This window comes from Carya illinoinensis, chromosome 6 (genome assembly GCF_018687715.1).
Source record: "Carya illinoinensis cultivar Pawnee chromosome 6, C.illinoinensisPawnee_v1, whole genome shotgun sequence".
Classification (NCBI taxonomy): Eukaryota; Viridiplantae; Streptophyta; class Magnoliopsida; order Fagales; family Juglandaceae; genus Carya; species Carya illinoinensis.
Window position 1 is genome coordinate 35,963,905 of NC_056757.1, and position 12,206 is coordinate 35,976,110.

The 12,206-nt window shown below is 34.5% G+C and overlaps 3 protein-coding genes across 3 annotated transcripts; 2 read left to right on the forward strand and 1 right to left on the reverse strand.

Moving 5' to 3' along the window:
* Positions 1-297: 297 nt before the first annotated feature.
* On the reverse strand, positions 298-2,479 carry LOC122314454. Its single transcript, XM_043130070.1, has 3 exons — positions 1,450-2,479; positions 1,234-1,327; positions 298-1,108 (listed from the first exon to the last, which is right to left on the reverse strand). The coding sequence occupies exons 1-3, from the start codon at positions 1,888-1,890 to the stop codon at positions 567-569; spliced, it is 1,077 nt and encodes a 358-aa protein (XP_042986004.1). The 5' UTR covers positions 1,891-2,479; the 3' UTR covers positions 298-566.
* Positions 2,480-9,207: 6,728 nt separating this feature from the next.
* Positions 9,208-10,119, forward strand: LOC122314455 (thymocyte nuclear protein 1). Its single transcript, XM_043130071.1, has one exon. It carries the CDS (start codon positions 9,429-9,431, stop codon positions 9,903-9,905), a length of 477 nt encoding a protein of 158 aa, XP_042986005.1. The 5' UTR covers positions 9,208-9,428; the 3' UTR covers positions 9,906-10,119.
* A 144-nt stretch (positions 10,120-10,263) lies between these two features.
* Positions 10,264-11,063, forward strand: LOC122314456. Its single transcript, XM_043130072.1, has one exon. It carries the CDS (start codon positions 10,602-10,604, stop codon positions 10,869-10,871), a length of 270 nt encoding a protein of 89 aa, XP_042986006.1. The 5' UTR covers positions 10,264-10,601; the 3' UTR covers positions 10,872-11,063.
* Positions 11,064-12,206: the final 1,143 nt, after the last annotated feature.

Here is a 12,206-nt window from a genome sequence, read left to right on the forward strand (position 1 = left end):
AATTCTTTATTTTTTAAGAAAAGAATTAAATATAAGACTTACATAAATAATAAATTTTACTCTTTTTTAAAAAGATTGCGAGATACTTACAGACTCCATAATTATATCTAACCTTACTCGTTTATAATAACGTGGCTCAATTTTCATTTGTCGTAGTTGCTGGAATAAATGAATATATTTGCAAACTTACGTATGACATATAAAAAAACTTGCCATTATCATCTTACTTGAAATAGTATTAGTGTTTTTATATTATATTTTATGAATATAATTTGTGTGACACATGAATCGGAGATCTGTTAGCTTGTATATATTTGAACTTGGAAGAAATAGCATTTCCTTTTATTAGCTGTAGAGAAAGAAAGAAGTAAACATGAGTAGCTTGTAACTTATCAATCGAGGATAATTTGATTGATTTTCTCTTCCTCAAGATTTGTTCGAGGTATGCTTTCTTCATGTTCATTCCTGGCTTTCATGGAACCAGCCTGTTCACTTGCCGGAATTCAAGAAGCCCAGCCCTAGGTGTTTGCTCAAGTATCTGTTCCCGTGGATGGAAATTGAACACCTTATTTACTGCAAAAATAGAAAAAGTCAATCATTTCTCTGACAATTTCTTCCATGATAGCATCTCCTATCTTCATGCCTATCTCCCTTTTCAGTTGATGAAAATCACACCATTCTTCTAATGTTTTGGAGAAATCAAAATTCATCTGGTGGGTTAATTTGTTTGTAAAGCCTCCAGCTTGTTTCCCCCATGAGCAGATATGCTCACAGATCATTATCTCCATATCTTCTGTGTCTGATATTCCTTGAGTATGCTCCTTTTTTTCATTCCTTCCATGGGTTTCCAGGGCTTCCTTCTCAGAATCAAATAGAAGCTGCTTCCTTTGCTGCAAGAGCCTTTTGCATCGTAGGCACTGAGAAGACTCGGAAGAACCCTTCGAAGTTAACCCCTTGGGTTTGGCGAAACTGACATGGCTCCTCTTCTCAATCGATGAGTTTTTCAATAATTGTAATAGAGAAACGGAGACAATGGAGTCTCCTACGTCTCTTATGCTCGGAATGGATGTGTAACTTGATAGGGCTTTTTTGGTTTTGAAGTCACCCTCTGTTTGTTGCACAAAGAATGAAATATGCATGTTAATAATTGTAGACCAGGAGATGCATTGTTATGTTTTCCTTGTTTTTCTAATAAATAAAAAAATACAGTGTTTATGAAACCGATCGATGAACCTTCGTTGGATGGTGCTTCCCTCAGTACTGATGTAGTGCTGAGCTGCATGCTCTCTTCCATGCTTATCCACTGAAGTATTGTATCTGCAGTAGCCTGTTGATTAGTGAGCCTAAATCGATGAAACTATAACCAAGTAATGCTGGGATAAAGAAATTGAAATCTGAAACGCGTCCTTGCAAGTTGCAACCATGGTTTATAATTCTAAGGCTTCGTACCTCCACTCTGTTTGATTTCCCAAATTCGAAGGCCGTTGCAGGGCTTGCATGAGTACCGCCTCGATTTCTTTTAGAACGTAAACAATTTTCTTCAATGTTGCTATAATCAGCCGAAATACATGCATTTAAACATTTTGTTGAGAATATGACCCTTTTTTCTGCGATTAGATGGGTCTTTCTGCGAGCGGGAGAAACGATTTCATTTGAAAGCTCCTGGCTATTGTTAGTGGGAATGAACTTGTATATTGCAGATGCCAAAATCCTTGTAACATAAGAGATCCCTTTTATTCCCTTGTTGCAGTCACAACCAAGTGATCTCCAGCTCTTCATATACCAGCTTCGTTCAGAAAGGTAAATGTCTAGGTTGGAAGGATCTTGTTGGTCTTGGAGATGTTGTCTGAGCTTTTTTGCAGGTGCTGGTTTGGATGCATAGGAAGCCATTAAACCTGCAAACTTGGAAGGGTGGGAGTGGAAGAGAATAAAGGTGCAAGTTTTAAGAAGTTGAGTAAAGATGAGAGGTGTGGCATAACAATGAAGAAGAGATCTAGAGGTCAGGATATTTGTTGAACAGAAGAATCTGATATAGTGGGAGGAACAAAGAACGATGATGGGGGAGGCAAGAGCGGGGGAAAAGGCCCACACTACACTAGTGTCAGCATTCCTGCAAATTGATTGTTGACACCCAAAAGTTAAAACTAGACAATCTTGTAATTGATTATTGGCACCAACACGTTAGAACTGTAGAATCTAATGATTGCTAACATCTCTCTCTCTCTCTCTCTCTCTCTCTCTCTCTCATATGACAAATGATGAGAGATGTGCAATATTATTTCCTGCAAGATATTGTTCGTTGTCGTGTATTGAATAGGAGCAGAGAAGAATTGAATGTATCTGATCTTCACGATGGTTGTTGAAATATACCACCCTTTATAAGTTCATGTATCAATCATTTATACACACGACCATTTTCGTAGAAGAAATATATATAGCACTCGAGTCTATAAGACCCCAAATCAATTTCCCATGTCCCTCTTTCTTGGACATTAGATTCTTGGACTGATATATTCTAATAGGACATATCATGTTGGAGGGGTCCCACTATGCAACAGTCTGGGAAACAATGAGAGAGAGACCTCAGTCCTCATGTTTCTGGGATGAAATTTGATGTGTCCATGACTTGTAAAGGAAAGCACTTTGCCTTGAAGGCAAGCAAAGTGTCTCATAATGTAGGTCCATCGGATCCCAAATGGTCATTATTCTCCATAAACCTTATGTACTAGCACCCTCACCCTGCCAGGAATTGGATAGACTTCTATGAGCATCAAGCATCAAGCACCTTCTGGATAAGAAGGAAAAAGCCAATTAGCCCTGTTTCGGAATCGCCAAAAGTTAGTGACTTTGATAAAGCCACGGTTTATTTGGACCGGTACTCTTTTCCTACATTGTTTTCTTCTTCCCCACCATTTTTATTATTATTATTATTATTATTTTTTAAAAGAGTGGGGGTTTTCAACACAAATTTTTTATTTAGAGAACTGAGTCATATACTATCAGGCCATCAGACTTTTAACTCTTTTCTTACATTGTTATCTTAACGGTGGGCAATTGTTTGATTAGATTTCTTCTATTTACAAGTAAGTGTTAGAGAATTTGATTTTATACATTTTCATAATTATCCGATCAAAACATTTGATTTTTATTATGACAAAGATATTTATCTTATTTCATCTATATGTAATTTTCCTATAAATAAAAATTGATATTTTTTATTCAATCACTCAAAGTTTTTCTCTCTCATTTTCTTTCTCATCTCAATTTTTATTATATTTTATTTTTGCTATCAATAAGTACTTTAAAACCAATTATAATTATAAAATAGTGAAATGAATTATAATTTTTATGTCAATTATGTGACAGGCTTCATATTCATGATGTATTTTAATTTAATAGGTTAATTATAATTTTTTTTTAATTTTTTTTAAAAGACTAAGTTTATACGTCGCCCTTTGGTGGGCCTACTCAAGCCCGTTGGAAGCATGCGGTTCTTCTCCAGGCTGGTGAAGCAACTAGTGCGTGGGCCTTCCTTTTTAGAAATTTTATATTGGGCCCTCTTTTATTATCCGTTATGCCACCTTTGCAGTTCTTTTTTAAAATAATAATAATAATAATAACAGTAATTCCATGAAAAGAATCCATGCCAAACAGATATTTTTGTGTAAGATTGGTTTCCAGGAAGTTACCAAAGACATCATTTATAGTCAAAGAGAATAAGCAGAAACTATGTCTAAAAACGAATTGTCTTCTTCTAGAAACTGAATGGTCATTGTATTCCTTGTAATCTTTAGGCTAATTGCATCTCATACCACACAAAAATTATAAAGATTTTTAGGGAAGACACGCAACTGCTGATGTCAACTCTCCATACAGGAGATTGGTTTCTATGTAAATTATAATTTATAAGATATTTGCAACGTTACCTTCAAATTTTCAATTTTGGTATTTGTCATCTTCAAACAACTAATGAATTACAATATGTATCTCCGAAGTTAAAGTTAAAGGATATTTTTTTTATAAATATGAGATGAATTTGACTTTAGTTATTTCCCATTCACATAAATCTTCACATTGGAATAACTGTTTTTTCTTTATATAATAAAAAAATAATATAAGATGAATTTAGTTTTGAATATTCATATCAAATTCTCACATTAAATTTTTTATTTATTCATTATATAGTAATAAATAATTAAAAATTAAAAAAATTTAATTTTTTTAATTATTAGTTTATTTAATAGTTAAAAAGTATAATTTTTTATATTTAAATAGTCCGGTGAGAGTGTTATAAGACTTGAAAGTTTTTAAGTTTCTTTTCTTTTGGGGAATGATCCATTCAGACTCTTGAAGGTGTAAATTGAAACTCTAACATCGTCCGAGAATAACAAACTTAAAACTCTGGAAATTTGAAGGCCTATATATAAAAAATAGGTGATAATTAGGGGGTGTGAAGCGTAGTTTTGTCAAATTCCAACATGAGAACGTAATAATGAAATGTCGACAAAGAACACTTACGTTTGAATCCATCTTGTGGCTTTTGTCAAAAACAAAAACAAAAACAAAATTATTTGTATATGTTCTAGAAAACCAACAAACAAACGGATAGACAAGTATTGTTTTCATACATAAAAAATAAAAAAAAAAAGGTTTTTAGTAATTGCAGCAATTTGAATCTAGAAGAGTAAAGTTTGTCAACTTGCTATTGGGGGTCAATAATCTTCTAGCATACACGCTTAATCTGATAATGACCTATCATTTATTTCTTTTTAAAAGACTGCAAAAGGGTCATAGTTTGAGAGAGAGAGAGAGAGAGAGAGAGAGAGAGAGAGAGAGAGAGCATGGAAGTTTCTTTGATTTGGCAATTGTCATTCATATTCTGGGGCAATAGGTTCATACTTTTATCTTTGAACTTTTGAGCCACCAAACTTTCAACCGTTAATTAAAGCATACAGAAACATCTAACCCTTCATGCTCTTAATTCATTGCTTTGAGCTACTGATTTTGGGCCTTTCACACCTTCAAATAGAATGAACATAAATTATGAGCAAAAACTCTATCAACTTAAGGGAACCAATCCCGTATCAAGGCCGGAGTTCAAGATCTTTTATTTTATTCTTTATCTGGGTTAACCCAAAAAATGTTTTACTTTGAGCATTACAATTCAGTACCTTGAAGTTGATGCACCTTCTGATTTTTTGTTGAATTACTTAGAAAGTTGCAGTTATGCAAGCGCCATTTAATTATTTTGAAAAAAAAATAAATATAAGATTTATATAAAAAAAAATTAAATTTTTAATAATAGACTCTACTTTTTTTTAAAGTGACTATAAAGTACTTGCGCACTCCACAATTATATATAACATTATTCGTAGCACTACTCCAATACAATAACTAGTATTTAAAAGCAGTATCTAGACAAGTTGCGAGCTTGCAATTAAACTAGCCAGTTTCTAAGGCCCCTTTTTTGTTATAAAAATGAAGGATCCAAGTCAAAGAGACAGATCAATATTTCCTAAAGATCTTAAAACCTTGTGTTAGAGAGATTTAAAAAGAAAAAGAAAAAGAAAAACATTATGTTTGTCCTGCAACATTTAATATATGTCCTGTTCTTAGAACTCGTGTAGACAAACTATAGGGAATTCCAATTCATAATGTGAAAGCCTTTAATAAATCGCATACCTTTTATTCTTTTAAGTATTTTTTTTTATTATTCTGAAATTCTTTAAAATATATAAATGGTCGCTTAATTAAACTAAAATTTGTGACCCAAATGATTCATTCAAATCTCTTCTAATCGCCATCAATATCATTCTCATATTCTATCTCCAAAATGGGTAGCTAGGAATGAACACAATCTGTGTAATCTGTCTAAACCAATTACAATAATCAAAGAGATAAGGTTACAAAGGCATAGACAACTCCTAATTGAAGACTTCATTTATCTGCATCTCAATTGATAGAAGATGACATTGCCAAAAGGAGGTCCCTCCTCTGTTTCATGTGATGCAGGGGAGCATTTTTCAACAGTATGGAGATTCAACAGTGTAAACAGCCAGGTCAATCAAGCATTGTACAACCGATTTATAAATTCTTGAAAATTCCACCATAAGTTTGAGTTCCAATACAGATTAAATGAATTCAATCTCATCATTTAATACTCTTTTAAACACTACTCATATAGATCTGCCTGGCTCCTATCAATTGTCAAAAAATAACTTGTGTTAATAAACTTTTGAGTAGTGTTACATGTACATACAATATTATACATACTGAGTGATAGCTCCATTTTATTAGTATTTATTTCTTAATTTGAATTTCTAATCTTGAATTTTAACCCATCTATTACTTTTCCATCTTCCTTCGTTTATTTATTGGTACATGGAGATCCCACCTATTACTTGTATCCGTACATTTTTTCTCATTAAATAAGTAAAGTAAAAATCATGTTGGTAATTCCATCTACGCCCCTCGTTCTTCAATCTCTATAAATTTCCCAACCACAGTCCCTCAGTTCTATAGATCAAGATCAACATGTTGACCAAATTGGGTACCCTCTGGGTGATGACCCTCCTCCTCTCCTACTCGCTAAACTTCGCCACTGCCCGGCCAGAGCCCACATTTTCCGACATCACTCCAATGAAAACTCAACATAGAGTACGTAAATCTCCTCAACTTATACAAATTCTCAGCATCGAAGGCAACTTTTTTAACCAGTAGCTTTTCAATCAATATTTCATGGGTTTTGCTTAATACTTGTCTTTGACATCTTTTTTCTGAAGGATGATCAGCTAGAGAAGGTTATGGAGGAGAGATGTGAAGGAGCTGGGCAAGAAGATTGCTTGGAGAGAAGAACACTTGCGGCTCACATCGATTACATCTACACCCAGAAGAATGAGCCATGAGATTTTGCTCTGTATTCTTATATTATTTCTGGGTTATATTTTATATGGATGTAGCAGTAATTTCCTATGTAAATCACAGCTGCCACAGGTTCTGTTTCAGGATCTTTAGTTAATCATTGTATTATACCATCCATTACGTACCAAGTTTTCTTTTCTTGTTGGAAAGAGTAGTTTGTGTTGATGGAGATAATATTATGTACAGTTTATTCATTATATTTCAGTGTTAGAGTTTTATAAACGCAGCAAATAGGTAGAAAAGGCTGAAAATAAAAGAGCAATTCTTCTATATTATGATTTCCATGTTGAAATTTCCATTTCCACAATTTTAAACTTCTTTGAAATCAAGCATCGTGCATGTTACTGCAAAAATGATTGGTTTTCCAAGAACTGAAAAAGGTTGGATGCAGAAAAAACTCAGAAAGAACGAATCAGTGGAGAGAAGGAGAGAGAAGTGCATATGGATTTACCATCATGACGACAACATCATAGCGTGAATCAATTGTGCTGAAGATATAATTATTAGCAAGTTGGAAACATTATTTTTTGTCGTGGAAAATTAATTTATATATATAATTTGGTATGATTTCCTTACACATGAGAAGTAGTTGATCAACGTACGGAATCTTGTAAACAAGCATTCCATGCATATATACGTTATAATACGTAGGCTTTTACCCTCCATTTTATAGTTTTTTTTAGTTCTTGTTTAATACGTGTAAAAAGCTTTGGGTCTTAAGCATTTTCGCATGATTTATGCATATATGAAGGAGTTTCATCATACCACATAGTCTGACCAACTTATCTACCACTTACAAGGACACGTGGCACCTACAATTTTTCTTTTTTTTTTTTTTTTTTTTAAATCTTTCCGATTCCAAGCACCTGTTCAAAAAAATCCAAACCTAATGTCTTACAAAATAGTCAAAACTACCTAATAATCCGTAATTTCATTGTCCGCATTGAGCCCCTCCTATTATTCCAAAATGAAAAAACATTTTTTAATAAATTGAAAAATTATTGCTTTCAATTTAAACAAATAAATGGGACCAACCAGCATAAAAGCCGTGAAGGTTTGATGGTGTCACCGAGGATTATCATCCATGTGCCTTGAGCTTTGCGCAACAGCTAAATAAAACAATTAATGTTTTGTTACACCTCATCAGATTTGAGCATACGTAATTCCTTTTGTTTCCCCTTTGCCCATTACATATATAAGATTAAATTTTACTATTCATAAGTTCTATATACCATATATTATATAAATTTTTATTTTTTGATTTTTTAAAATTTTTAAAAAAATTTTATTTAGTTTTATTCTTTTTAAAATAATTGAATTATTCTACTAATCATCTATATATCACATATTTAATAAAAAAATTAAAAAAATAGTAAAAATAATAATGTGTGGTGTATGAAATTTATAAGGAAAAATATAGTTACAAGTATAATTATGCACTAATCTGTGCACTAATATAATGTGATTGGTTAAAAAGTAAATTTTATTTAAAACAATGTTAATTTAAATTTTAAGTATGAATAAATCAATATTAATATACAGATTAATGTGTAACTGTACTTTTATATAGTAAAACTCAATTTATAAATAGAATTTTTCTATAAAATTATGCCAAAAGCTTAAAAACTCGATGACATTGGGGTGAGCTGCAGCTAGGACTGCTCGTGATGGAGGTGGTTAATCTCTCTAGAGAGAAACAAGGCAACAGCTAGCTTGGTTATATATCGATACACGTGGACTATATAAATAGCATTCGGCTCTTTGACCCAGAAAATGAGCGGCATTGGTACTAGATTTTGTATTTTCTTCACTTGGCGGCATCTGGAGACTGGATGACTATGTCAGCAGCCAGCAGATCACGACACCCTGATATTTGACAATGCAGACTGGTTGTTGTCTGTTGGCTGACCATCTAATATATTTACAAAATCAATTTTGCTTTTTTATTGATTAATTTACAAATAGTACTAATAAAAATAAAAATAAAAAGCATTAAAGGCCCACCAGACCACAGTATATGGCAATATGCTCGGTCTACTATCTTCCAACTACCAAAATATTGTACGTGCCACATCATCATGCTTACCAATTAACCACCAATTTGCAAGACCTACTTAGAAGCATCATCAAAAGGTCTACAGTTCGGACTCACGTATTGCTTATGTCGTACGTGAATTTTTCGTGCCGCTTCACTCACATTCATTCCTCCAAACTCTATTGGGTGACAGTTTGTGAAAGAGATGAGTTTTTTTCCAAACAAACGCTCAAGCTTTCCATGTTTAAGTTATACGGGCCAATTAAAACTGAGAGGGCCTTTACTTTCTAGTCCAGATTCTGTCGCTGATAACCATTTGAGGCCCGACGCTGACAAGTAAGCCAATGGGCCGTACGGATTACAGATCAGCACAACCCCCTTGGCGCCAAACTCGGTAGTCTCCCGCCAAAAGAATGCACAGCATAAAAGCCACCAAAATTCTATTCACACAACAGGCTTCGAAGTTTTAGCAATGGGCAAAGAAGAAAGGAAGTACTGGCTTCTGAAGACAGAGCCGGGAGAGTGGTCGTGGGATGACCAAGCAGCCAACGGGGGCGTGACCGAGTGGGACGGTGTCAAGAACAAACAAGCCCAGAAATACCTCAAGTCCATGAAGCTCGCCGACCTCTGCTTCTTCTACCACTCCGGCGCCAAGTCTCGCCGCGTCGTCGGCGTGGTGACCGTTGTGAAAGAGTGGTATGGCGATGGTGACGGTAATGGTGGTGCCGTGGATGTGAAGGCAGTGGGGGAGATGAGGAGGCAGGTGGACTTGAAAGAGATGAAGGGGGATAGTGGGTTAAAGGGTTTTGCTCTGTTTAGGCAGCCGAGGCTATCGGTTGTGCCAGTTTCAGAGGACGTGTGGGAAAGGGTTTGTGATTTGGGAGGTGGGTATGAAGGGGATGGTAAAGATGATCGTATTCAAGACCAAGATGAGGGAGGGGGAGATTAGGCCTAGAAATCGTTGCTTGAAGGGTGTTTGTAAATTTTCCCCAGTATGCTAACTTCCGTCTTTTTTGTAACAAAAGTAGTGGGGGACTGAGAAGTGTAGTAGTATATATCTAACTTGTTTTGCTTGATACTCTTTTCAGTCCGTGGTTTGTAAGTGGAAAGAGAAAATGATATTGGGGGTTATGCAAGTATGCCAAGTAAGTTCTGAAAGTCCAGATCATGCGAGTAACCCAAGTTTTTTTGCTTGAATCTTCTGTCTACATTTGTTGCTATATTGGCTGTTTGTTTAATCATTCAGCGTGGCTCACTGGCTCTTGCAATGGTCCAAAACAAGTGGCAAATACAGTAGCTCTTTGTAAGTTGTCCTAAAGAGTTATATTCTAAAAAAGGGACAAATACAATATCCACTTTTTGTCTCGCTAGATAGAGTACCGTCTTCTGTGAGAAATTTATTAGATGCTGTCATTACAATAAAATTTCTTAAATAATCTTTTTGAAAAAAGAAAACAGAATCCATAAATAATAATAATAATAATAATAATAATAATAAATAAAATAGTATACCTCCTCTACCAGTGACCAAAGAACGTCACAATTCACAAGGCCAAGTGAACGCGATAGCAATAGCCATTGCACTGCTGCACACCAAACCAACCATTGAGAATCCCAAAAGCCTCGGAAGTCGGCCTGCGTCTTCATGTACACATATCGGGAAGCTCAAACAGTTTCTCACGGATATCTCACTCTTTCTTTGCGCCCATTAGTGATGATGGAGAACCAGAGCGTGGTGGAGTCGATAAAGTCGAAATTGCGGGCGCTGAAGAAGTCGAAGAAGCCGTACGTGAAGATGGACACGAGCTCCAGCGTCAAGGTCGAGATCCGCAGCAGAAAGGCCCGCAAGCTCATTGACAAGACCCTTAAGGTAGCCGACCGTCCCGGCAAGGGCAGTATTGCTTCTTCTTCATAATTCTGCCATTCTGTTTTGGACAAAATATGATATTGTATTGGATAATGGATAGATATATCTGCCCTCTCTCTATCCGTGTTTCTTGGGTTTTGATCTTTTTATCTGTGCTTTAAATTGGTTGTTGGAGTTCCCTGTTGTGCCTACAGATTCTGGGTTTATATTCTTACGTCCTAAGGTTTCAAAGCATTAAAAAAGAACCACACCAAAAAAAAAAAAAAAAAGATGAAGAAGAAGAAGAAAAAAGAAAAGAAAAGGGATTTGAATCCGTATCGGAACAATCAAACAGTGTTCTTACATTCTAAGCTGTTGACATTAAAAGCTTTTTGACGTGATTGAAAATAACAAATGCAAAAATAAATGACATCATTATTCTTATTCTTATGGCGACATCTGATTAATTGTTTTGCTTTTCGCTGTATGGGTATCTTCCTATCAGTTTGAAAAATATCGTTTGAAGATATTGGAGTCGTCGTCACATGATGATTAATAGAGGAAACTATCGAAAGTTATGGAATAGTTTTACTTATAGAAAAATTCTAAACATAAGCCTCTACACCATATATCATATTTTTTTTTTATTTTTTTATTATGAAAAATGTTTAGTATATGAATAATAAGGAAAAAAATTAATTAGTTAAAAAAATAAATCCAAATTTAAAAATAAAATAAAAAAAAGTTAGATGTGTGGTGTATGAGACTTATGAGTAGCAATGCTGTTACTTATAATTATTGATTGATTGTGCATGAGAAACATGTGGAGGGATCAATATCGCAAGGCCCAAATTTCAGCCCAAGGGCCCACTATCCTTAAAGGATAGCTATCCAAAAAAGTAATGTGATTTAAGATAAACCTACCCTGATTATTAAGAGGAATAAATCTTCAGTCTATGAATATGGCGATGGATAATTTCGGTATCTTAAAGATAAACCTCCTCATGGCTAAGTATAGTGTGAACCTAATCTAGTTATGACATTTATCCAATTGACCTCTATGCATATATACATGAGTAACATGTAACTTTTGAATTATCTGATTACATATTCTTGAATTGTGATATATTACTTGTTAGAAAAAACATCAAAATTGTCACAAGCACATACCACCCCTATAATGAGTTGCAGGTTGACGATTACGGGTGGTAGAATACGACCTTAACAATATATTTAATGATTAACTAAAATCTAAGTCAATGTAGTTGTACGAATATTTGTTTAGATTTTAAAAATTTGTCAAATCATTGTTTATGGTCCAATTAAGAGGTTTTGATAAATGCTTAAATGATCTTCGAGAGTGTTGGAATGGGGTCAACGTTTGCTTGTGGATGTGGTGGCTCA